Below are 26732 nucleotides of genomic sequence, written 5' to 3' on the forward strand. Positions count from 1 at the left end.
GTGTGTGTGTGTGTTGTCAGCAATAAGCCTTTGACTTGGCCAAGTAACCTTCATATATGAACCTGGGTGGTTGATTATGAGCAAATCTCTGGCTTGTCATTTTAACCAAAATGAAAAAGGGGTCTTCCAGGTAGACAGGGTGCTTTCCCTTAATGGTTCCACTTTCCACTACTTTCTGGAGACCATCATTAAAACAGAAGATTATCCAGGCAACTTTATGAGAGATTGGCAAAATATTTGGCCATAGCATTCCTTTTTGATTTGGAAATTTATAAGCATAGACTTCTCGGAAATGTAAGAAGGAAGACCAAATGTTTATTCCTATGTAACAGGCATTCACATATTTACAGACAGTAGTTGGCATCAGTGTAGCGGTACTGCATTGAAATAATCTGTACACGTGATTAACGCAGTACCACTTAATATATGATCTAAACCTGCCACATTGAAACATGTTCAAACTGTACAATCAATCAAGTTTGATCTGCAGCCATTGAAAAATAGGAAAGAAAACATTCTTTGGGGGTCATACATAAAACTTTCACACCAATGTCTCGAACACACAATTAGGAAACAGGTCGTAATAAACTTTCTGGCAGAGAGGATAGGTACAGCATCAACACAGGCCTAGATTGGAGAGGATCAGGTCAATAAAAATGTGCAATTACTTTAGACCTAATTCTTTGCATTTCATTGTTTATAAAAAAAAAAACAGTTTAAAGTAAAGTTGAAAGATTATGTTAAAAGTACCAAAATATTGCAGCGAGAGCTTTAGTAGCGACAACCAAGAAGTACAAATTAATATTTCTGGTTCGACTATAGAGTTGAAACCCAGAGCACAGTCTCCCTGGCAGCGCTGCATCACAGAGCACTGTCCCCCTGTTGGAGCTGCATCCCAGAGTGGCCAGTGCTGAAGTCAAGGTCAAGGCTTGTTTCCTGTGGTTCGCTGTGCATTGTCGTTCCTCAGGTGTGCATCAGAGTTGAAGGGCTCCCAAAATTAAAGAATTTCCAATGACCATCTTTGGCTCAATTTCCTCTCATCGAATGTGTTCAGGATCACATGGCTCTTGTCATATTGTTGGCCACCTGAAAGATAAATGGATATAGGTAAAATATTTTATATATATCGGTATTGTTGAAAAATGTTGGTGTTTTTAGTTTTCCACTGATACTTTAATCAGCCAATAGGTGGCGCTACTGCAACACAGAAGCTGCAGGTCACAGAACTGAATGTGCTAAAGAAATTTGTTAGCATTATCAGATAAAAAACACTTTTGTCCTAACAAAACAACAACAAACAAGCCTATCTCGCTTTTCAATGACAACATATGTTTGTTTCTGACTGAAATGTTTACCTCTGAATAACTATAGTACTATATAAGACTAAGAATCACAGAATGCTGCCTGTACAAGAAAAAGGATTGCAAAGCCAAATTGATTGAACAGCCAATATGTATTCATTCATTGTACTTAATTGTGTAGCATGTACATAATTGTGTAGCATATGCATCTTGTGTAGCATGTACTTAATTGTGTAGCATCTGCAGTAGCTAGCTATCACTGCTGTATACGGGGAATGGGTTGGCCTGGCGATTGTTAGAACTTGCACTTGGTTCTATGAACATCTTTACTGTACCGAGCGATATATTGTTTCACTCTTATGACAAATGTACTTATTATAAGTCGCTTTGGATAAAAGCGTCTGCTAAATGCCCTAAATGTAAATGTAAATGCAATATATTGCTGACCTTTGACCTCCATGACCAGCTCTGGCTTCAGGTGGCAGCGCACCAGGCCGTCGTGGGTGAGGTCCCACAGCTGGTTGCTCTTGCCGCGCTCGGCCGACACAGATAGACGGCTGCCTGCCATCAGCATGCTGCCTGTGGTCTCCAGACGGCAGTCCTCCAACAGCTGCACAGGAGAGCCCACACATTAATAACATCACCATTTACTATAGAGCCACCAGCTGCATGAGAGAGCCCACACATTAATAACATCACCATTTACTATAGAGCTACCAGCTGCATGAGAGGGCCCATACATTAGAATGTAGTAGCCTCTAGCGGTGAGGTGGCAGATTGCAACCAACTTAACTCCTCCTCCCCTCCCAATGACTACGGTGGCCTGCACTGGTCTGTTTTTTTCGTCTACGACAGTATCTAGTAGCACTGAGTGTCAACTGGCACGATTTCTTCCTTGGTCATATCTTTCATGTTAGTGCCCTTTTGTATTGCACGCAATTCTTTATTGCTTTAATGTTCATCAATAAAATTGTAAAAATCAGTCAATAATCCCCCCAGTTATTAACAAACCATCATCCCTTCCTGTTGTTTGTCTACGACTTCCTCCTTCCAGATAATATGCTCTTAAACTCATTAATAACACACACACACACACACACACACACACACACACACACACACACACACACACCTGCTGTTTCTCCATCAAACCCCAGTCAGTGGTTTCAGTTCATATTTCTGACTAGATTGGTGAAGCGAATTCGAAAGCGAGTTAAGCTATTGGAAATCGTTGAATTCAGCGATGGGTCAATTTGGAGTAGGACTCGACTGATTGAGTTCAGTGTTATTTAAATGCTTAATAAATTGTTAATTCCATTTTTTGTAGATTTTAGAAAAAAATGGTATACCTTATACCATATGCTTTTGTGAGCGGTAAGTGTGACGGTGAGAGTGACGGTGAGTGTGACAGTGAGTGTGACGGTGAGCGTGACAGTGAGTGTGACGGTGAGCGTGACGGTGAGCGTGACGGTGAGAGTGACGGTGAGCGTGACGGTGAGCGTGACGGTGAGTGACCTTGCAGGTGAGCTGGCCGTGCTGGTACATCCAGAGCTGCTCGGCACCGCCGCCCTCCTCCAGTGCCTGCAGCCTCATCAGCTTGATGTCGTCCAGGCTGCCCGTCAGCGTCACCACGCAGCCCGACTCCCGGCTCCGCAGGCGGAAGTACAGCTGCCTCTGGCGGGCGGGATCACAACACATCATCACGGTGAGTCGCAACGGGGGCTAGCGAAGGTACTGGCTTGACCCACACACAGCCTGCTGAGGCTTGATCAAGTAGCCTCGGGGACCGGGAGGGGACATGAGCCCGTGGAGGAGATGGAGTTCTGTATACAAGACCGTACCGCATAGGTATATGCAACACATACACTTCAGTAAGCTTGAATCTGTATTTTGAGTGACAAAACAATATCATTTGTATGGTACTTGCTGTAACTCCTGTCTCTTAACAGATAAAACTGGAAAGGGATACAACAAAAAACCCTGTTATTAACATAACAAAAAAAACAACAACTGACAATTACACCTCTTGTTTGCATAACAAAAACTAAAACGTTACATCCAAAGTCAGCCTAATATACAACATTCCTACTTACTGGTCCAGGCTGGTCTATTCCATACTAGTGGTTAATGCGGGGTTCAGAAACCAAGCAGGGTTTTGACTGTTACCTGGATTAACGGCCGCAGCGACCCCACTTGCTTCCAGCCGCTGAAGCCGCGCCAGTCTCCGATCTCTTCGGGCTGCACCAGGATCTGCCGGCCGCGGTAGTTCCCCCCCTCGTACAACACCCACCTGGGGAGACCACGTAGCCTCCTTCACGTTTACATGCCACTCACATTCAGAAACGACGAGACATCTACATGTAGGCGCGTGTATGATGTATATTTAAAATGGATATAATGAAAGCAAAGCAAATGCTGAATGATCCGAGTGGCCTTTATGTATGTTTATAAAGAAAGCCTGAAGTGTGCTTTTCATTCTCTACAGGTTGAGCATCTGGGAATAATCACAGCATTTTATGTCCTAAAGGTCAACAATCGAAATAGGTTGAGTCAATGTTCAATAATAATAATAGAATAATAATAATTGTATTGATGTACCGCTTTTCTTAATACTAAAAGACCCATTACAACATTAAGAACAAGAGTAAAAAAACACAACAACAACATCTCAATAAAATAATCAATTAAAACCCTGAAAAGCAGCGGTTACGTACATTCCTCCGGCCACCGCTACGGAGCGCATGTGTGCATCCAGGCCCATCTGCCGCAGGTTGACCACGCCGCTGGTCAGGGAGACCCGCCGACCACGGCAGCCCAGCTTGCTGAACAGAGTGACCGAGGGCAGGGATAACTCCTGGACAGACGGACAGGCAGGCGGACGGAGAGGAGGAGCCATGAGGAACAGGAATCCATACGTGTGACGTTTCACTCGATCACTCAATGAAACAAGCGCTATTCACTTTCATTCATTGACTTCTCAGTCATATTCATGTATCTTCTTTCTGTTGCACCCGCAAGGCATTCTGGGACTTGCAGTCTTGTAAGCATTCGTACAACAGAAAATGCGTCTCAAATCAATATCGAAGACACGTGATACAATTAAAATGTATTTCTTTTTCCTTCCTGGAACCCTCAACACATTTTTTTAAATCTCATAGTGTTTGAATTCAAGCTGAAACAGGAGGTTCACTTACACTTTAAAAGGTATCACACACATTTACAATGTTGTTGTGGTATGTAACCATGGGGATATCACGTCCCCCGTCCTTGCTCTCATCCCTATACGAGTTGTTTGTTTACAAATTCAATGTGAAATAGGGGATTCACTTACCCTTTAAGGTCACACACACAACCACACAATCACACAGTCACACACACACACACACACATACACACACACACACACACACACACACACACACACACACACACACACACACACATAAGCACTCACATGTCCCGTGATCTGCATGGAGCGGATGGTGGTGTCCCTGTCCAGGTAGCCCATGGCCTCAGGGCTGGGGTACTCCCCCTCCTCCAGAACATACATGTCCTTGGAGAACTCTGCTCCCTCGTAGGCTACCCAACTGATGAAGACACACACACACACACACACATGCAAACACACACACAAACACAGACAATCGAAACAGGAAATGGGTTAACCTAGCAATTATTAGTGTTTGTTTCTATGAACATCTTCACTGTAGCAAACAGTGATATATTGTTGTTTCTCTTTCTTCTGACAAATGTACTTGTTGTATGTCACTTTGGATGAAAGCCTATCCTGAATGCCCTGAATGTTAACATTATAAAAAAGTGGGCACAACTCAAATTGATGGTACTTTATAAAACTAATGATGCTTTTTTTCACCACACATTTTATTCAGTACAACAAATTAAGACATCAATTATAAAAAATCTTCCTCAATTGAGTGTGTTTGAAGCCAAGTGAGCTGTGTATTTTACCTGCCGGCCTTCACCCTACAGGATCTTGGTGTGAAGTCTTCGTCCAAGGCCCCCACATTGTCTTCTAACACCACCTCCCTTCCCTTAAAGTCCTCCTGGGAATAGAGATGTACCTGCAAAACACACACACACACACACACACACACACACACACACGCACACGCACACGGACACGCACACATGCACACAAAAGCACAGATGTACAAACAATGTTGGGACGGGTCAGGAAAACTTGGCATCAATATGAAATGAAAGATTTCATTTATTTCAGATTTTAATTTCTAGGACACAATCACCCAATTGGTTGAGCAAAACTCACCTTGAATTTGCTCGCCACTGAAAAGTCGTTCTGAAATAGCGAGATGCAAATTAAAATGAATGAATGATATGAATGATACATATATTTTTATATATGCATAGGCTTAATAATGAATGAATAATGAATCAACGACACATTACTTATTAATACAGCACTAATGAGTCGATTAACGATTACAACATCCCACACGTCACAGTCTAACACAGAGATTGAACCCAGGACGCTATGGGCTAGGACCCCAGAGACACTAGAGTGTTAACAGCCTGTACTTCATTCCCATAGAGTCTTCCTACCTGGAAGGCAGGCTGAATGGATCCGATCCTGAAGGCCTGTGCTCCCCAGTCCTCGTGGCTTCCATACAGGCCTTTCTCCAGCACATACACCTCCCCGCTGAACGATGCCTTCTCAAAGGCCACCCACCTGCCGACACACACACACACACACACACACACACACACACACACACACACACACACACACACACAGGAGGACACACGATCAAGGAGGTGAAGAAGAAGAGGGTGGAGATGTAGTACTCTAACAGTTTTTGTGATTTAATTAAGAAAGGATGCTGTTCATGTTTAAGTTGCTTTCAAACACACACACACACACACACACACACACACACACACACACACACACACACTTGTGTGTAAAGGTACATGATTTAAATGTTAAACAAAACTCAGAGAGTTTGTGTCTTGTGTAAAGGTTGGATTGTTTTGTGTACACAGCAGTGATATGAGGATGGTGGACCGATGGTTTAAAACTAAAATGGTGAAATATGTTTTTTACGAATTAGGTTGGCGTTTTCAAAGATGACTGGCGTGTCTAAAATGTCCACAATCCTAGATAGCTCATTTGCAAAGAATTTCTAAAACTGGTTCCAGTGCTTTCAGTTGACCTAGCCTCCTGTATTAGGAAATCCACACCATTCTTTGCCCGGAGGTGTAGCGGTGTAAGCCAGTGACACCAACTAGGGCCTGGTGACTTTTGACATCGTTTTACGAAAAAAGGAAAAAAAAATCCTTGCACTATGAATGATTTTGCTGAAATCACTGTGTGTAGATTACAAGACTTGTGTCGCACCGTTTGTTCATGTGTACCTGAAGACAGGGTGTGGCAGTGTGCATATTTGAGTTTGTGGGCTGGCTGTAAAGACGGAACTTGGACACACACACACGCCCAAAATCAAAGAAGAAGGCATGTCTATAAACCTGCGCGTGAGGTAGACGTTGGCACGAGAACTTTGCCCTTATGATCACAGGTAAAACATGATATCTCAGTGTAGCTTCCATGTGACCGCACCACTGGTTGTTAACCTTCCTTTGGAACTTCATTTGTGATACAGATCCTAAATATTGTCTTTTTCAGACGGATCATAACTTACACTCCTCCCAGGACGTTGATGGACTGGGTCTTAGTACCGTAGTCCGTGTTCTCCATGGCGATGACGGGGTCCAGCAGGTCTATGTTGACCCCACGTTCACCGAAGTTCGTTTCACTGCAGAGTTTGACGTGCGGTGACAGGAAGTCCTGAAGAAACGAAAAGTCGAACAATTAGGCTTGTCAGGGTATCGGCAAACCCACTTGTGCTCTTTTCTATCCTTCGGAAAAAAGCAAACGTAAATCACACAAAATATCTGTGATTTATTAACTGCTAAGCAAAGAAAAGGCTGATAAACTAAATAAAAAATAAATAAAACCATATTTACTTAATTACTTTACTACTATTTACACTAGCACAATAACCTTTTTATTATAACTCCTTATATTATTATACTCCTGCCTTTTATTATTCCTCCTACGTAGATAAGCCTGCCTTGTCTTTTATTGCTCAGAGCTACTCTTTGTCTGACAGAGTGTTGGATCAACAAAACTCTGTGAGGAATTCTCCACGAGGTTCATCCCCGGGACGTTTTCTTACAGTGACGATGGGCCTCATGGAGAGCAGGCTGTCCTCAGACCCTCCCCAGTCGCTGACATGAGGGTACTCGCCCTCCTCCAGGATGAACTGGCGGCCCTCCATGTCTGCCTCGTCGTAGCCCACCCACCTGGGAGGGAGGAAACCACCGGAGGAGCTTTAGGTTAGCCGGCAGAATGCAGTCCACAGAACACTAAATACACAGTATTACTATAGAGTTTGACGCCGCCATTGTGAGGACGTCTATATGCGGTGTCTATATTTAGACAGAGAAATTATTGGAATTTTAAATTTGGGTCAGGGGGAAATGTATTTTCTAAATAGGAGGGTAATGTATTGATTAATGAATGCAAGAATGAATTAAGATTAGATTTACCTGTTTGATATCTTTTTTTTTTTTACATCCACCCATATAATTTATGGTCATGACATCCTCTCATAGGAATGCAGCACTAAGCAAATACTTTTAGTGCATTGACTATACCAACACAAAAGCACTCACAGTCCAGCCAGGATCTTGAGAGAGCCCACCGAAGACAGGGCCCTCCTCTTTCCCCCGTCTCCGTCTCCCTCGTCCGGTTCTCCCTCCTCTGGTTCTTGCGCCTCCGGCTCTGCGTCTCCTGCTAGCAGGTCGTACGCCTCCCTGTCCAGCTCCAGGCATCCCCCCTCGAACCCAGGCTTCTCAAAGACCAGGGCCTGAACAGGGACCAGAGTGTGTTAATGAAGGGGCCCTAAAGGATCGTTACATTACCTGAGTCAGTGTGCGTGTGTTTGCCTGTGCTTGCGTGCATACAGGTGTGCGTATTTGTGAGTGTGTGAGAGAGAGAGAGACGTGTGTTTGCCTAGGGGGTTGACCTTGGGTAGAACCCCAGTCATTCTTAATGGATTTTTAAGTGCCAGGGCACAACCTTAAAGTAAGTATTTCCCACCTTTCTGTCAGTTCAATGTAGTACATGAGCTAGTTCCCAAACTCCAAATGGATTTCAGACTGCAGTCTGTCTCAGCAGGCAATGCCTACATGTTTTTGTACTGTACAAAAATGCCATTGAACAAGCTACATTCTAAATGATTATACATGCAATATTAACTAGTTGGCTGTATGGATAAGATTACAGAACATAATGACAGCTTCCCTTTCTTTCAGTATATGTCATTCGTTGAGTGAACTGTGACTTAACTATGATTATTACTATCTATTTCTTGAAATTGCTATTTCTTATATTTCTTAACAAATACCCAAATGTAACCAAAGCCTCTGGAAAGGTAATCTTGAAAGCGCATCATGTTGCCAGGTAACCGTTTAGCCTGCAGGCATGACTAGATCCCGCAGCAGTTGACATGCATCACCGGGTTCAGTGTGTCACAATGGATGAGCAATGATTATGAAACCCTCATCATAATAAATCACAAGCTCTATATGTAGCAATTCAACTCATTGTCAATTCTGTTTATATTTTAAAATGTATTTATATACAAGGACTACTTTCCCTTGTGCTACTACTGGACCCTGTACTGTGTGTTGCAAATGTGGATTAATTGGAATTGTTGACACCTCATTAGATATTAGTATCTTCCTTTTTTAAACTCACCTTGACTTCCTTGGGGTGTTCAACCTTTATTGGGCCCTGTGAGAAACAATGACATGATTTGTGTGCCAACAATAATAATATAACACGATTTGTTTGCCAACAATAATAATAAAACATTTAACTGTAGTACAGTCTTCATGTCGGCCTCATGTATTTGTTAATACACGATGTATTATATATATGGGATGTATGTAAGGTATGTAATACATTGTGTAACCTAACATTGTGGTGTTTTTTGTGTTACCATGCGGAGGGCCCTTATAGAGCCGATGAAGGGCTGGTCGAAGCCCCAGGCCTGTGGACAGGGATACTCCCCGGGCTCCAGCACCGCAAGCATGCCTTCGAAGCCGATGTCACTGTACACCAACCACCTTGATGGGTAAGAGAAAACACACAGGTTTAAGCAACATTATTGACCATAATGAATGATCTTAGTCTATTATATTTGTTCTGTTAGAATATGTGTGTGTGTGTATGTGTATATTCATTAATTATTCCTAAACCCTACCAGAGAGCTGTAGAAAACCAAGGAAGGTGCTAATTACTCTGGCTCTTCGCACCACGAGAAAGCCATAAACCAAGTAACACGGCAGCAAAACAGAGTAGCAGTTCACATTCTGTGGCTCTCACTGTCGCAAGCCTTCACTTTGAATGTTGTACTGGTGTAAGGAAACAGTTGCTGCTAGCTACACTTTTTCGATACTTGTTTCTCATATTACAGAAAAAATAAACAGAACTACAATCATTCTGCATATATATATTTTTTTTTTTAAGTGACTTTTGAATTTTGCTTGTCCATTCACACTGTTATTAGCATCACCTCACTCTATTGACTACAACACGATATTCAATGTGTGAAGGTCAACCTGCATTGGGTTTATCCACAGACGCTCACTACCTGCTCATTGCTATCAATATCAGTTGGAGTTGACGTATGGGGGCGCTGTGTCCGCAGAACTTACACCCCGGACTGGACCTTGATGGAGCCGGTGGTGGGAGGTCTGCCGAAGGAGCCCAGCTCCACGGTGTCGTCACAGAAGGACGACATCAGGCCCATCCCGTTGACCTCGGCGAACATGTCGATACGAGGTACGCTGTAGTCCTGTCAAATAGGGACGCAGAGGCTGGTTGAAACATGGCTTCATGAATGATTTCTTTTTTAATAACTTAGCTTTAAAGAAAAAAAATTGGTCTACGCAGTGCGCACTTATTGCACGTTGTACGTCCTTGCACTTAAAAATAGTACTTATCATTGTGTAGCATCTTATCCTAGCTATCTTTGTTGTATACGGGGAATGGGTTAACCATTAATTGTTAGTGCTTAGCACTTAGTTCTATGACCATCCATACTGTACTGACAGCGATATATTGTTTCTCTTTCTTCTGACAAATGTACTTATTGTAGTTAATAAGCCCTAAATGCCTAAATGTAAATGTTATTATTTATATATCACAAAAAAAATCTACAATCTACAAAAATTGCAGAACCTTTGGTGGCCCAGGGGAAAGTAGACCGCAACTAAAACAAGCATGGACATTCACTTACCCTAACAGCCAGGCGAATGGATCCTATCACCATGGGAGCAGTCGGAATGGGTTGGCCCCCGGGATCGAGGGGCATGGGGGTTCCCTCCTCGGCCCACATATTCACTAGATGATCCGTGGGGCCTTCCTCCAGAGCAATGGTGCGGCCCAGGAACCCAGGCTTTTCGTACAGCATCCAGCTTTTTAAAACAAAGATGGCAGGAGATGTAGCGATGTCTTCAAAGCACATATTGCCCAAGGGCCTGCTCAAGCCTGCGTTTTAATTGCATTGATTATTTGGGTTGTACACAGAGCTAATCCGGAGCTAATCCTACCATCCTCGTATGACTTTGACGGAGATGACGGGCGACAGGGCCATGGCGGTGGCGTCCTCCTGGTCCCGGAGGAGCTCATAGGCCTGCCCTCCGAACTCCTTCAGCTCATGGATGACGATCTGAGCCAGGAAGTATCGATATCAATATAATATCTACCAACAATATATTGGGTATCACTGTAGGTGAATGAAAAGGCCATTGGATTCCTACCTTTCCGGGTCTTTGGTGGAACCCTCGTGCTTCAAAGTGTTTCTAGAACGTAAACAAGGAAACATTTCAGTTAGCTTCAGTTGAAGTTCTGGGTTTTAATATTCGTTTTTATTGTCGTTTTAAGATTGTTCACAACATTAGCGCTAACACCGTGGTAGAGATTAGATTTCCGCCAGGCAAACATGAAAAAGCCATTATGCACAGGCATGGCTATTTTCATGTGTGTAGATTTATTCTATAGTTTAGTGAAGTTGGGAGTTTGGATTTCTAGGGCTAGCAATGTGATTTTTCCATCTGCCTCCACATGCAAGAGTTTGTAACACAGGTAAGCTTGGAATGTTTAGTGCATTCTAAAACAAGCAATCAGTTCCGTTGCTAGAGGACTGGCAAGGTGATATCTCCACTGTTCTACAGGTCAGGACAACTTTACAGCCTGTAACAGGTCAAAACCCATTCACCTGCAAGAATGAGTCAATTGTTGGTAGTGAGCACGCCTAGGAAAGCCATTCCCTCTATGCACACAGTTATCATACATTTACCATCCTACACGTGAACAATTATCAGTATCTAAAACCGACTAAACTCAACTAAGTAAAGTAAAAAAAAAAGTTTAACTGTTAAAATATTTAGATTCTCACCTTAGGTTTGACAGCAGCGGCTCCTTTTGTAGGGAGGTTCTGGAAATGTTTGTTTTTAGGGGTTAGTCCTGCAGAGCCCTTCAGTCCCTTGTCCACGTTAGCACTCTGAGCCGCGTCCATAACTGTGCTGGCCTTGGCCTTTCCTTCGGGGTGGTTAGCCTGTGGGGATCCTTGCGGGGCCTCCGAGGTCCTTTTGTAGGGTTTCAGATATTTCTCCAAATGAACCGGCAGCTTAACCTCAGAAGAGGACGGGAGGGAGGGAAGAGAGGAGGGGCTGACGAGTGAGTCACTGGCTGCACCTTTTCCACCCACAACGGGCAAGCCTGTAGCCTTGCCTTTCGCGCCTGAACCACTTGGCTCCGTGCCAGACAGAGCTACAGAAACAATCCCCTGTTTTCCCGGGGAAAGAATGCTGTCTGGTTGGCCAGATGCAGCTGTGCTATTTGTGGTGGTGACTTCCTCCCTGCCTTTTCTGCTGGACTTGGGGGAGCTCATCAGGCTTGAGAGGATAGACATCCTTTCTAATCTAGACCTAACCTTTTCAGGCTCTTCTTTGCTCCTTGCATCTCGCTGATCTTTGGTGCCGTCACTCTTCGTCTCCTTTTTCATCAGCGCCTTGTCCTGCTCCTCAGGCAGCGCTTTCAGGCTGTCACGAGGCGAACACTGCATGGCTTTGAAAATAAAGCTCTCTTCTCTTTCTACACGTTTTGGTGGATTCTTCTCATCCCTGTCTTCTGATTGCTGTTTTATAACCCGAGCCGGCGACATGTCCTTGTAGTCTGGTGTTTGTTTCCTCAGGCCAAACGTGAACTGGGTCGGGTCGAGCACTCTCTCCATACGGTCTTCCTTGATGGCCGGTAGAGCAAACGGCGGAGCCGAACCTCTGATATACTTGAGCTTCCTCTTCTGAGGATGCGAGAAAGGAATGCTTTCCTCCTTGATGCTCCTGATGAAATCATCAAAAGACTCTGTGGCCCTGGTGTCTGGCTGTCTGTCGTGTTCCTTATTGTTAAGTTTGGGTCCTCGTTCCACATCTAACCAGCTGGAGGGCGTGTCTGTGTGGCAGTGTGTCGGTCTGGCAGTGGCCTGTGTTGATGACTCATTCGTTCTCCATACATCTGTGTCGCTTCTCACCAAGCTCTGAGCTTTCATAGCTTTTGATTCATGTGTAGGTTCTGTCTGTGGTATGATGCTGTTCTTTGAGGCAGCATTGTGTTTTTGTTGGATGTCTTTGTCCTTCACTTCCGTGGCTTTGGTAGAAATAATAGTCTTTTGATTTGTTCCATCTGCGCTCATCTTATTTGGATTGTTTAACTGATCTATTTTCTCTTTTACTTGGTCTTTTTGATTCTGTGCAAGTGTGTTGGAGGTGAATGTGGGTTGTGGTTTTACATCAACAATAGGCACCGTTTGTTCAAGGACAGGTTTCCTATTATCTCCCTGTTCTTCGCCTGTCCTCTCCTCCACAAGCCTGTTTTCTACTAATGCTTCTGTTCCCAGTCTAAAGTCAGACTTGTATTTGGCTTCTATTGATGGACCAGAGGGTTCCACTGGTTTCATATTCTTCTGATCTTGATGTTCAATAATTATGGGGTCCTGCTTAGGAATAACTTTATGATCTTTATCCTTTGCTGTGGTCTCAACCCCCAAAATGTTTGTTGATGACTCATCAGTTTTCCTTGCTCCTTTTGCAAATCCATCCTCCTGAGCCTCAATGCTCATGGCTTTTGCTTTTGGATCAATTTTCAACAATAGTGTTTTCTCTGAAACTCCGTCAGCTTTATTTGGTGTTTTATCTGTAGTGCTTGGCAGCTTTTCCTGTTTGATTGAAATTGCTTCGGATCCCTGTTTAGTGAGGGTCTTAGTTTCTTCTTGAGTGGCAGTAGTAGTCGCTTTGAATGCGTGCGTTGACTTCATCTGTGACTCAGAGCTTTTCTCTGAAAAAAGCTGGGGTTTCGAATCGACGATAGCGACCATTTGTTCACAGACAGGCCTCTTATTTTCTCCCGCTTCTGTTGCTTTCCTCTCCTCCACAAGACTGTTTTTTAAAACTGTTTCTCTTCTCGCGAGGGCGGAGGGTTCCTCTGGTTTAGGAATCTTCTGACCTTGACCTTGAATAACGATGGTCTCAATGTCCTGCTTAGGACGATCTTTAGATATTGAGTCCTTGACTGCGGCCTCAGTGTTCAAGGTTTTAGTTTCTTGTGACGATTCCATCACTAAGACCGGTGTCTCGGTTAATTCGTTCTTAGCGTTGCTTATTTTATCTGTAGTGTCTTTCAACTGTTCTGAGGTCTGAGCTTCCTTCTTCAGACTAACTTTAGAATCTGTGTCCATCGCTGTGCTCTGAACCCTCAAAATGTCTATTGAAGACTCCTTCACCTTTCCACCGTTCTTGAAATCCATTTCTTGTTTTGAGCTTGACACAATCTCAATATTGTCAGTGGATATATTATGTTTGTCAATTTTTTCAGTGTTTATCTTATCCTGTGTTACATTTTTATCACAATCCCCCTTTGGAACATCTTTACTGACAGCTTTACTTTCTTGTACATTTACCAGGGAATCTGGGGCTGTCTCTGGTTTAGGAATCTTCTGACCTTGACTTTGAATAACGATGGTCTCAATGTCCTGCTTAGGACGATCTTTAGATATTGAGTCCTTGACTGCGGCCTCAGTGTTCAAGGTCTTTGTTGCTTGTGACGACTCCATCACTAAGACTGGTGTCTCGGTTGATACTTCCTTAGCTGTGCTTAGTTTAACAGTAGTGTCCTTCAACTGTTCATGTTGTTTTGGTGTTGGTTTGGATTCCGGTTTAGTGAAGATCTGAGGTTCTCTTTGAGTAACAGTAGCCGTCACTTTCGATGCGCTTGGTGACTTCATTTGTGAATATGAGCTTTCCTTTGAAAAAGTTTTTGAATCAACCATTTGTTCAAGGACAGGCCTCTTACTTGCTCCCTGTTCTGTGCCTTTCTGTTCTCCAATAATCATGGCGTCTGGCTTAGGACTTACCTTTAAATCGGCTGTCTCTGGTTTTGGAATCCTCTGATATCGACTTTGAGCAACGATGGTCCTGATTTCCTGCTTAGGACTAACTGTTTTTTGAATCTCTGGATCCGGATGTTCAATTACTATTTGGTCCTTCTTAGGACTAACTTTAGCATCTGTGTCCTTCACTGAGGCATCCAGCCCTGAACTGACTGTTGATGACTCCAGTGTTTTTGCAGCCTTCACGGCTTTTGTTTTTGAGTCCATTACTGAGACTGGTGTCTCTGTTAAAACTTTTTTAGCTTTGTTCTGTGTTTCGTCTGCTGTGTCTGTCTTAAAGGCCCCCGGCTCTTTGATTGTGCTTGACGCAATGGCAATGTTTTCAGAGACTGTACTCATTTTGTCCTTGATTTCTGTGTCCATTTTCTCCTGTCCTAAATCTTTCTTACAATCCTCCTTTGGAACATCGTTGCTGGCTGGATGTGTTGAGATAACCAGGGAATCCGGGGTCTTCGCTGGTTTTGGAAGGCTCTTATCTTCACATTCAATAACAGCCGGCTCCTCGAGGTCCTGCTTTGGACTAACTTTAGAATCGGTGTCCTTTGCTGATGGTAAACTACATTTAACCTGGCTTTCTGTGTTTATCTTCTCGTGTGCAGAATCCTTTTTAGAATCCTCCTTTGGAACAGCTGTACTGATAGCAGTCATTTTTTGTGTTGCGTTCACAATGGAATCTGGAGTCTTTTCTGATTTTTGGATCTTCTGATCTTGGCCTTCACCAGTAATGATCTCCTGCTTTGGACTCAATTTGGAATCTGTGTCTTTCATTGAGGTCTCAACCCTCAAAATGTCTGTTGATGATTCAGTGACTACATCCCTCTGAGTATCAGTGTCCAGAGTTTGTGTTTTTTGTGATGAGTCCACCACTGAGATTGGTGTCTCCGTTAAAACTTTGTTAGCTTTGTTCTGTGTTTTGTCTGTTGTGTCTGTCTGAAAGGCCCCTGCTGTGCTTGACACAATGGCAATATTTTCAGAGAATGTGCTAATTCTATCCTTGATTTCTTTGTCCATCTTCTCCTGTCCTAAATCTTTCTTACAATCCTCCTTTGGAACATCAGTGCTGATATCTGTCATCTTTTGTGTTGAGATAACCAGGGAATCCGGGGTCTTCACTGGTTGTGGAAGGCCCTCATCTTCACATTCAATAACAGCGGGCTCTTCGAGGTCCTGCTTTGGACTCACTTTAGAATCTGTTTCCTTTTCTGCGGTCTCAAGCCCCGAAATTACTGTTGATAGCCTTTGTGTTTTTGCTGTTTCCTGAGCATCAGTGATCATGGCTTTCTTTTCTTGTGATGAGACCATCTCTAAGGCTGGAGTCTTTGTTAAAACTGCATTTAGTTGTGTTTTATCTCTAGTGTCTTCCAACTGGTTAGATTCTGGTTTAGTGAAGGCTTTGGATTCTTCTTGAGCGTCTGCAATCGTCACTTTCAATGTGTGTGTTGATTTAATCTGTGCATCTGACCTTTCCTTTGACAATATATTGTTGTTTCCCTTTCTCTCATTTTCATTGCATTTTTCAGTTGTCATGGAAGCGTCTTTCTTGAAGACCAACGATTCTTCTTTAGTGATTGACAGAACTTCTATGTTTTCAGAGGATGAAGCACATTTGTCCTTGATTTCTGCGTTGATTTTTCCACAGTCTTCCTTTGGATCATCGGTGCTGATAGCTGTCATTTTTGGGGTTGCGTTCAGCAGGGAATCTGGGGCTGGCTCTGGTTTTGGAATCATCTGATATCGACTTTGAACAACGATGGCCTTGATGTCCTGCTTAGGAATAACTGTTTTTTGAATCTCTGAATCCGGATGTTCAATTACTATGTGGTCCTTCTTAGGACTAACTTTAGCATCTGTGTCCTTCGCTGATGGTAAACTACATTTGACCTGACTTTCTGTGTTTATCTTCTCATGTACTGAATCCTTTTTAGAATCCTCCTTTGGAACATCTGTACTGATAGTGGACATTTTTTGTGTTGCGTTCACAATGGAATCTGGGGTCTTTTCTGATTTTTGGATCTTCTGATCTTGGCCTTGAACAATTATGATCTCCTGCTTTGGACTCAATTTGGAATCTGTGTCTTTCATTGAGGTCTCAACCCTCAAAATGTCTGTTGATGATTCAGCGACTACATCCCTCTGAGTATCAGTGTCCAGAGTTTGTGTTTTTTGTGATGAGTCCACCACTGAGATTGGTGTCTCTGTTAAAACTTTGTTAGCTTTGTTCTGCGTTTCATCTGATGTGTCTGTCTGAAAGGCCCCAGAGTCCTTGATTGTGCTTGACACAATGGCAATGTTTTCAGAGAATGTACTAATTCTGTCCTTGATTTCTGCGTCCATCTTCTTCGGTCCTAAATCTTTCTTACAATCCTCCTTTGGAGCATTGGTGCTGATATCTGTAATTCTTTGTGTTGAGATAACCAGGGAATCCGGGGTCTTCACTGGTTTTGGAAGGCCCTCATCTTCACATTCAATAACAGCGGGCTCCTTGAGGTCCTGCTTTCGACTAACTTTAGAATCTGTGTCCTTTTCTGAAGGTAAACTACATTTAACCTGGCTTTCTGTGTTTATCTTCTCGTGTGCTGAATCCTTTTTATAATCACCCTTTGGAACAGCTGTACTGATAGTGGTCATTTTTTGTGTTGCGTTCACAATGGAATCTGGGGTCTTTTCAGATTTTTGGATCTTCTGATCTTGGCCTTCAACAGTAATGGTCTCCTGCTTTAGACTCAATTTGGAATCTGTGTCTTTCATTGAGGTCTCAACCCTCAAAATGTCTGTTGATGATTCAGCGACTACATCCCTCTGAGTATCAGTGTCCAGAGTTTGTGTTTTTTGTGATGAGTCCACCACTGAGATTGGTGTCTCTGTTAAAACTTTGTTAGCTTTGTTCTGTGTTTCATCTGATGTGTCTGTCTGAAAGGCCCCCAAGTCCTTGATTGTGCTTGACACAATGGCAATGTTTTCAGAGAATGTACTAATTCTTTCCTTGATTTCTGCGTCCATCTTCTCCTGTCCTAAATCTTTCTTACAATCCTCTGGAACATCAGTGTCAATATCTGTCATCTTTTGTGTTGAGATAACCAGGGAATCAGGGGTCTTCACTGGTTTTGGAAGGCTCTCATCTTCACATTCAATAACCTTGAGGTCCTGCTTTGGACTCACTTTAGAATCTGTTTCCTTTTCTGCGGTCTCAAGCCCCGAAATGACTGTCGATGGCCCCTGTGTTTTTGCTGCTTCCTGAGCATCAGTGATCATGGCTTTCTTTTCTTGTGATGAGACCATCTCTAAGGCTGCATTGAGTTGTGTTTTATCTCTAGTGTCTTCCAACTGGTTAGATTCCGGTTTAGTGAAGGCTTTGGATTCTTCTTGAACGTCAGCAATCAATGTCACTTTCAATGTGTGTGTTGATTTAATCTGTCCATCTGACCTTTCCTTTGACAATATATTGTCATTTCCCTTTCTATCGTTTTCATTGCATTTTCCAGTTGTCATGGAAACGTCTTTCTTGAAGACCATCGATTCTTCTTCAGTGCTTGACACAACTTCTATGTTTTCAGAGGATGAAGCACATTTGTCCTTGATTTCTGCGTTGATTTTTCCACAGTCTTCCTTTGGAACATCGATGCTGATAGTTGTCATTTTTGGGGTTGCGTTCAGCAGGGAATCTGGGGCTGTCTCTGGTTTTGGAATCACCTGATATTGACCTTGAACAACAATGGTCCTGGTGTCCTGCTCAGGACTAACTGTTTTTTGAATCTCTGGATCCAGATGTTCAATTACTATGTGGTCCTTCTTAGGACTAACTTTAGCATCTGTTTCCTTCACTGAGGCCTCAAGCCCTGAACTGACTGTTGATGACCCCTGTGTTTTTGCAGCGTTCATGGCTTTTGTTTCTGAGTCCATTACTAAGACTGGTATCTCCGTTAAAACTTCATTAGCTTTGTGTTCTGTTTTTGCTGTAGTGTCTTTGTTAGATTCCTGTTTACAAACAATTTGGGCCTTTTCTTGAGTTTCAGTAGTCTTCACTTTCAATGTGTGTGTTGATTGCGTCTTTGATTCAGAACTTTCTTTAGAAAAGGCATCTTCATCGCCTTTTATCTCATTTTTATTCAGCTTTTCAGTTGTCCTTGCAAGATCCTTCTTGAAATCCAGAGCATTATTCATGCTTGATACAACATCAATACTTTCAACAGATAAACTACATTTGTCCCTGTTTTCTGTGTTTATCTTCTCCAGTCTTTGCTCTTTTTGACAATCCGCCTTGCAAACATCAGTACTGATAGCTAGTTGTTCTATTGAGTTAATTCTAGCAGTATCTAACGTTACCTGGCTATCTTCGCTTTTGGTCTTGCTGTTACCTTCATTAAATATCATGGGATCTTGTTTTGGGCTAGCGCCAATGGCTACATTTTCAACTACTGAACTCGATTTCTCATGGTTTGCTTTCTCTACTTTATGCTCTGACACTCTTACATTGACCTCCTTCGGAGCAACATTGTCATTTACTTTAGATTGCTCGATTGAGTTCTGTGTCCCTGGGCTTTCATTATTCACAACCTTGTTTTCTGCATCTCCAACACTGTCCTTAAACTCTTTATCGTTAACTAAAACAGGCATTGATTCTTGCCTAGTCTGTATTGTGGATGATGTCACCTGCTGCTCTTCTTGCACTGTGTTTCTCTCTTCACTTTTCACATTATCTTTGTTGCAGGCTTGTGAGGAATTAATTTCACTGCTCATAGCAGTAGCCATTACACTCGATTTTTCAACATGGTCGACAACGTTGTGTTTCTGCTCTGCAGTAATCGAGCTGACAGTTTGGGGTTTCTGCTCAGAGTCAGACACTGCCTTTGGTGTGACATCAGAGATTTTCTTTGATATTGTCATCACTTTCTCTGCTCCAGTTTCCACCGCCAAGGCATCATGGTCCTTGCAACTGGTCTGTTGGTCCCCTTCCTCTGAGCTTTCACTCAGCTTGTCGTTTTCCTTTGAGTTTTTCTGTAATGTTGCATGCTCCTCAGGCAAATTATGTGAGTCTGAAAGCATCCCTTTGTCCAAATGATTGTCTGCCATTTCAGTGGATCTCTGGACAATTGCAGCCTCGCTGGCTATAGACGTTCTGTCTATAGCCTTCACCACTGTCAAGTCAACCGTTGTCATCGGCATTCTATCCTTTTCAAGCACTGCATCTGTGGTTAGTATGTCAGAAGATGTTTTTGCTTGAATCCCAATGGATAGGATGTTTGGTTGTTCTTCGTTGGACTCCTCAACAATGTTATTATTTGATAAGACTGGGGTTGATATTGAAATAGATGTTATTCCATTTAAAGAGAGCTGAGAAGGTCCATTACTTTTGTTTGTTGCCTCACTTTGTGAAATTAGTTTATCCATAGACTGACCTTTGGCTGTGAGCGAATCATTGGGTGCAACACTATCCTCATTTGTTTTAGTGTCAATATGGTTTACTACTGGTTTGGTAAGCATATTATTTGCACCATAATTGGAAGATATTATGTCCTTAGCTGACACAGCAGGAAGTCCAGAAGGGCTTTCATCCTGTTTTACTTCTGTTATTGTCTCTGGTGTGGCTTTGTCATTTTCTTTGGCTTCATGGTATTCCGGTTGTAATACAGTTTGCTCAACCTGGTTAGGTAGACTCTCTTTGATTTGTGAACATTTTTTAGGTTGAGTTTTTGTTAACATCTTTGCTTCAGGCTCCTCTTCCTGACAAGTAGGGGCGTCACCCACTTGCTCATCTGGTTTTTGATCTCTTATTGGATCTACATCTTCAATATAGGTCACCATTTCAGTTACCGGGGCCAGGAATGTTGTTGCTTGTACCTGAGGGCTTGTGGTGAGAACAGCATAATCCTCTTGTGGTGTTGTGATGCTGGTAGATTGTTCTTCTGTATGGCTGCTTACATTAACTACTGAGGCGTTGCCAACGCCCTGCCCTTTGTCTGTAGTTCTGTCTGTCTCGGCTTCACAACTTGCTGAAAGGCTGGCAATAAGTTGCAACTTTCCTTTTATGTCCTGTGAAGAGTTAGTTGTGGACAAACCATTGGTATGGACTGACTCTGAATCAGACTGAGATGGTAATGCATCACCATTTGTGCCATCCTTCTTCAGGTCGTGTACCTCACTGACCACATCCACAGCGAGGTTGGACGGTTCATGATTTGTCTTTGTAGGAGATAGCCGTTCAGTCCTTTCTGTCAAAGACTCGGAAGAGGAACCCCCTTTTTTTGTCTTGGAAATGTGACCTTGTATTTTCTGGCGTGCCATTAGAAGCTTGCGCGAATGATTCGAGGGCTCGGTTGAATCACTCTCTGTGCTTTTAGTACTGTCATTGATAGTGTTCGATGGGTCAAGAGTTTGTTGTTTTTGCTTAAATGAGGGAGTTTTCTTGGATGGCGGGGTAGATATGTGTGTCTCAGTGTCAGTCTTCCCCAGCATTCTTTTATTTTTGGAGATTTGCTCAGGCAGGAGGGTAGCCATCTTTGTTTCTGTGGAAAAATGTAGAACATTACCTCTTAGTTATTACACACAGCTTCACAAGACAACGACAAATATACTGAAAGTAATATTAATCATTAAAACTAATACAGCATTCAATTAACATTCAAATAACATAAAAATACAAAAGCGTTTGGCTTTTTATGTCAATGTGCATGTGTATCTAAAAAAAGTGGACTGGAAAGATTCAAATATATAAAATCGTGACAACATATAGTGAAGTAAACATGGGTTTTTCCCTACCTTTTTCAGGACTTCTGCAGCCCAGGGATAGTGTCCCTCCAGTGATCTTCTCTTCAGGTTTCATAGGTCCCTGCTGTTCCAGCTTATTTTTGGCCTTTGCAGGTAAAGTAATTGGCAGCCGGCTCTTTAATGGTACAGCCTCCACCTGCACCTGGCCCTGCTTTTTAACACCTGTGTTGTCAGTGGGTTGGGCCTTCACAATAGTCCTCTGCTCGCGGCTCTTCTCCAGTCCGTTAACCAGTTTCGCCGAGCTTTCGTCCTCGGCCTTCCTTTCTTTGCTGTGCTTTGTGAGTGTTGGCGGTGCTTTTGTTGGCGAAACGTTCGTTGCCTGAGCTTTGGCCGACTTGCTATCCTCTAAAGTAACTTTAACTTTAACTTTAACTTTACTAATGACCGCTTTATGTTTCAACAGCGGTTCTTTTGACTTGTGTGTCGTGGGACTGACCACGGACACTGAGATGTCTGGTGCAGTGGTTTTGTCCGGTGTCACCGGAGACTTGGAGTCGCTCTCGGATGTGGTCTTCTTGGGGATTCGAGATTTAATTTGAATCGCCGGCATGCAGCCGGCTGTGCCTGCATGCACCGGACTGTCTTGGGTGCGCTTGATTGACTGCATAGTGGTGTTCTCGTCTCGGAGTGATGTTTTGCCGGGAGCGTCCTCTGTGGACGACTTTCCCTTTTTGGCCCTGGCTCCTGCTCCCGTTTCCGCAGTGCTACGGCCACCAACTGCGGCAGATGGCCTGCTCTCCTTCTCCGCCTTGGCGCCTGCCCTGGGGGTGGATGAATTGGCGGGCCCCTGGTCCTTTCCAGCTTGTCCCCTTGATTTGTTTATGGACATGTCAGAGGTCGGTGCGGTGTCTTTGTTAGTGCTGGTTGCCGTGGCAGCATCAGGTTCTTGGTTGGTGCTTTCCAGTCTTGTTTGTCTAAGAAGAAACAAAGAATGAGACAGTGACAAGGAATCATTAAGCATTATTAACTTGACTTCACTGCCAAATCTGCAGTGGGAATCTGAAGTGAAATGAGGACACAGGGTCATCTTGAGATGAACATGAACCAGGGAATCATTAATTTGACACTCACACAAGGGCACAAGGGATGTTTAAACATGAAAAACTGACAACAATAAAAAGTTAATGTTTTCAGGTTTGAGTCTCAGGATTTAAACTTGTATACTATGGTGTGATTTGAACTGTTTACCATGTTCATGCATTCGGTAACTGTATGCATCTAGTATTGCATTTCATTTATCTTTCTAATAAATGACCAAATCCAGAATTTTACTGTGGCTTTAAATACATATTTTTTAATGTTTAGAAGAGCAATCTCACTGTTTGTGTGCTATGTCCTCAATATGTAGACAGGTGTAGACAGGTGTACATTTGGACAAACAGACAGATGGTAGAAGTGACAATTCAAGTTCTCTTAAGGCTGACTAAGGTCAATTAAGTAGACACAATGGGTAAACACTGCAATAGTACAATGTAATAACGTAAATGTCAGCGCATGACCAGTTATTAATTTATTAATTGTCCTCCTTTAATCATATGCATCCAGTTTTTTCAAGGGTTATCTATGTTGAATACATCTCAGTGTATTAGAGTTAGTGCTAGGTGCTAGAGTAAAATGTGGGCTATTGTGCATTCATCCATTTTTCAGTGGAAGAGTTTTAGCCGAGTAGCGAACATGTATTGTTCCCTTTGAACATAAAAGGGTATGGGAACTTAAATATCAGGTTACATGAGGATCATTTTCTCTCTCTCTCTCTCTCTCTCTCTCTCTCTCTCTCTCTCTCTCTCTGGTCCCTGCAGAGAATTTTTAAACAGAAGCAAAACAAAGTTATCTTAACTCACCGATTCAGCTCGGTTGCCTCGACGCCGCTCGGAGTCGAAGCCACGCTGTGATTTTCCCTCTCTGGACCTTTCCCCGCTGGCTCCGGCCCGGGCTCTGGCTCGTCCACTTCGGAGCTGTCCTGGGTCACGAACACCTTCTTGGCGAACACCTTCCCGGACAGGTTGACCGTCCTGCGCGTGACGTGCGCGGGCTCCTCGCTCCTCCTCGCAGAGCTCTTTCCGGGGTCCGGTCCGCCGGGGGGGCTCTCCGGCCGCTCTGGGCTTGCTTTTGTTCCGGCCTCCCCGGTCTCCGCGGCTGCCTTGGAAACCTTGGACTCTGGCGACATGCCAGAGAGCTCTGCGGTCTCCGAGGGGGGGCGGCGGTCGGTCGCGTCGGCGCCTCCGGGCCACTGCTGCTCAACGGGAACCACAGTGGCGTGTACGGCGATCAGGGGAGGGGAGTCGACTCTGAGGGCCTCCTCCCTCTCGCTCCCTCCTCTGCCCGGCCACTCCCCCGCCCCTTCTTCCTCCACTTCGTCCCCCAGGTGCACCTCCACCCGTATGGCTTTGTGCAGCAGCGTCGGAGAGGTGACCCCCTGCTCATGTTCTCCCCAGGCCGAGTCCTGCTGTGCAGCGGTGGGCGTTCTGTTCAGCCAGGAGAGGACGCTGGTGGATCTGGAGCTGGCGCTCTCCGAGTCGGAGCCGGACAAGGGAAGAGGGAGGTGAGGGGGGGTGACTTCCTTCAGGGACGCGCCGCGATCGCCGGACTTCACTTTATGAGACTTTAGGGACGCGACGCTAATAGAGGTGAGGTTGTGGGACTTGACGGGCTCGGACATCTTGGGGCTCACGTGGACTTGGACGGACTTTGAGTGCGTCCGCTCAGAGCGCTTCCCGTCCTTCACGTTGGCCGCCTCCTCCGCCAGGTGGAGCTGCAGCCTCTTGCTCACCTCCTGCACCACCGAGTCCATGAAGCCGGGCTCGCCGCCCGAGCCCGCGTCCGGACGGGCCCCCGGCGTGGGGGTGGCGTCCCCGGACCCCTGCTGCTCGACGCTGCCGCTGCTCACCCGGCACACGTGCACCTCCCTCACGCTGCCCCGGCCGCTGCTGTCGCTGTCGGCGAACGGGACCTCTCCCCCGTCTTCGTCGTACGCCAGAGTGGACCGGCTGCCGGCGCGGTCCAGGGAGGAAACCTCCCTGGACCTCCCGGGGACCTCGTCGTCCCGCCGGGACGCGGTGGGCGTCTTGAGCCAGTCCTCCTGCAGGGGGCTCTGCAGGGAGCGCAGGGACGTCGGGGACGTCGGGGTGCTCCCGCCGTCGCCGGACTGCTTGCTCTGGCTCTTCTTCCTGCGGGGGCTGAAGAAGTTGCTGATGCGGCCGAGCACCCCCTTCTTATCTTCTGGATTCTGCAAGACGGAAGAGAGGCACGGGGTTACAGAACACGCTGCTGCTGTGCAGACCACTGGTCACTGGTCAGTGGCCACTGGTCAGACTGGCAGGGCCGGTTGATTTTGGTTCTGATCAAACAGAGAGCAGAACACAATGGGTGGATCTATATTATTTGTGTGAATAAGGTGAACAGCCTTGCTCACGTAACATAAAACATGTGACATTGCATGACCTGCGGCCATATTCACTTTTGGTAACCTCTTGAAAGAAAGAACCCAAAATAAACCCAAAGTATGAAAGAAGGGGGGGTGACTAGGGGGGGGTTGAGGTACAGTGTGTGCTGCTGAACCACTTCACAGGATGCAGAACGCTGCAGTGTGGCTGGTGTCAACCTAAGCACATCACGCCACACATCACGCCACACACAGGCTTCTCCCTGCAGCTGCCGGCATCAACTTCAAACCCTTGATGCTGGTGGGCTCCAGACCTGCACCCCCACCCCCATCACGTCTCTGATCCGTCCCTCCTGTCTAGTGTTAAACTGCGCCTGGTGCTGGCTTCCCTGCATGGAACCAGGTCTTCTCATGGGCGGTACCTTGATAGTGGAACGAGCTACCCGGGATATGCAGTGTCCCCGCCCCCCATCCTCCAAGAAAAGTACTTTTTGTGGACATGTACAACTTCTGTATCTCTGAGATGTAACTGTTAAGCACTTCAGTACCAACAACAACATGTTTTTGTGATGCATTTTGTGACACAATCAACCCTGTTGTTGTTGTTTTTTTAACTGGCTCGTGTTGCACACTCATTTTTTATTCATAGTTGAGAGTATGATTTTATTGTTCTCAGTCTCAGGTGCTTTTCTGGATCAAGTGTCTGCTGAATGATTCAGATAGAATAGATATCTTCTATATTCTATATATATATAGAATATATATCATGTGTGTATTCAAATGTATATGTAAATATATTACAGCTTTTTACATAGCAATATAATAATAAAGTTTGAGCAATGGCCAATTGCCTGTACTTCTGCTGAAACGGCTGAAACGTGAGCTCCCTATTTACAATGTTGATCTTATTTCAAATATTGACTTTATCCAAGTCAAAGTTTTTAGCATTTGACAATTAAACCAGGAGATTAACAATCTCACAAAGAGAAGGAAGATAATCCACAAAGAAAATCCCCGCTAAATCTGATTGAATAGTAGAAAGAAAGAAATCTTTGTTGAAACAGACAAGTCCTGGTGGTCTGTTGCTACAGTCTAGCAGGCACACGTTTGAACGAGACGTACGCACTATCGCAAATATGAAAAACATAGAATAACATACCATGTCAGCTCTCCGGAATCTAATTGTAATCTGATCCGACTCCCGTCTGAGAAATACAGTAGATCCAAACGTCCTTCATACTGGCAACATAAATTAATAAATAAATAAATACAAACTGCAATCCGACAGCAGGAGAGGTAGGTTAATAGTTATCTAATCGCAGCCTTTAGAATCAGATAAGCTCAAGACCCGATGATAAAAAAAAAGGGAGCAAGTGTCCAAACTCTTGTGTACCATATTCCACAACAAGTAAAAAGACCACAGTCCTCTCTCCCACAGAACGCCAACCCAGCAGGGTTTGGAAGCCAGCAGGTCGTGTTTGTCTGGGACGTGTTCCCTGTAAAGTCTGGGTCTGGTGTTAGGTGGACACCGTCCCTCCGGGGCATGGGGCCGTTTGCATTCGCAGCGCGGATGTGAGAGAACACCTCGCCGGAGCGTATGTCAGACATATGACTTGACGACCCGGTGATAATGTGAGGGTGTGGATGGGCCCGGCCACAATGGCCGCACCCTGCCTGACGCTAAAAGTAAAACAGGAGTCAATGCAGCCATTCAGCTCCTATAGCTCT

At 44.4% G+C, this 26732-nt stretch overlaps 1 protein-coding gene across 1 annotated transcript; it reads right to left on the reverse strand.

Annotated features, from left to right (window-relative positions):
* Nucleotides 1-75: 75 nt before the first annotated feature.
* On the reverse strand, nt 76-26303 carry crybg1a (crystallin beta-gamma domain containing 1a). Its single transcript, XM_084482215.1, has 22 exons — nt 26164-26303; nt 23464-24848; nt 21614-22536; nt 11810-21360; nt 11172-11213; nt 10962-11080; nt 10649-10826; nt 10065-10204; nt 9347-9473; nt 9103-9138; nt 8016-8209; nt 7517-7643; nt 6980-7125; nt 5883-6009; nt 5590-5619; nt 5271-5383; nt 4756-4888; nt 4016-4155; nt 3468-3591; nt 2817-2975; nt 1749-1911; nt 76-1086 (listed from the first exon to the last, which is right to left on the reverse strand). Exons 1-22 carry the CDS (start codon nt 26164-26166, stop codon nt 998-1000), a joined length of 14049 nt encoding a protein of 4682 aa, XP_084338341.1. The 5' UTR covers nt 26167-26303; the 3' UTR covers nt 76-997.
* Between the last annotated feature and the right edge of the window lie 429 nt (nt 26304-26732).

This window comes from Micromesistius poutassou (assembly GCF_964030765.1).
Source record: "Micromesistius poutassou genome assembly, chromosome: 17".
In the NCBI taxonomy this organism is placed as follows: Eukaryota; Metazoa; Chordata; class Actinopteri; order Gadiformes; family Gadidae; genus Micromesistius; species Micromesistius poutassou.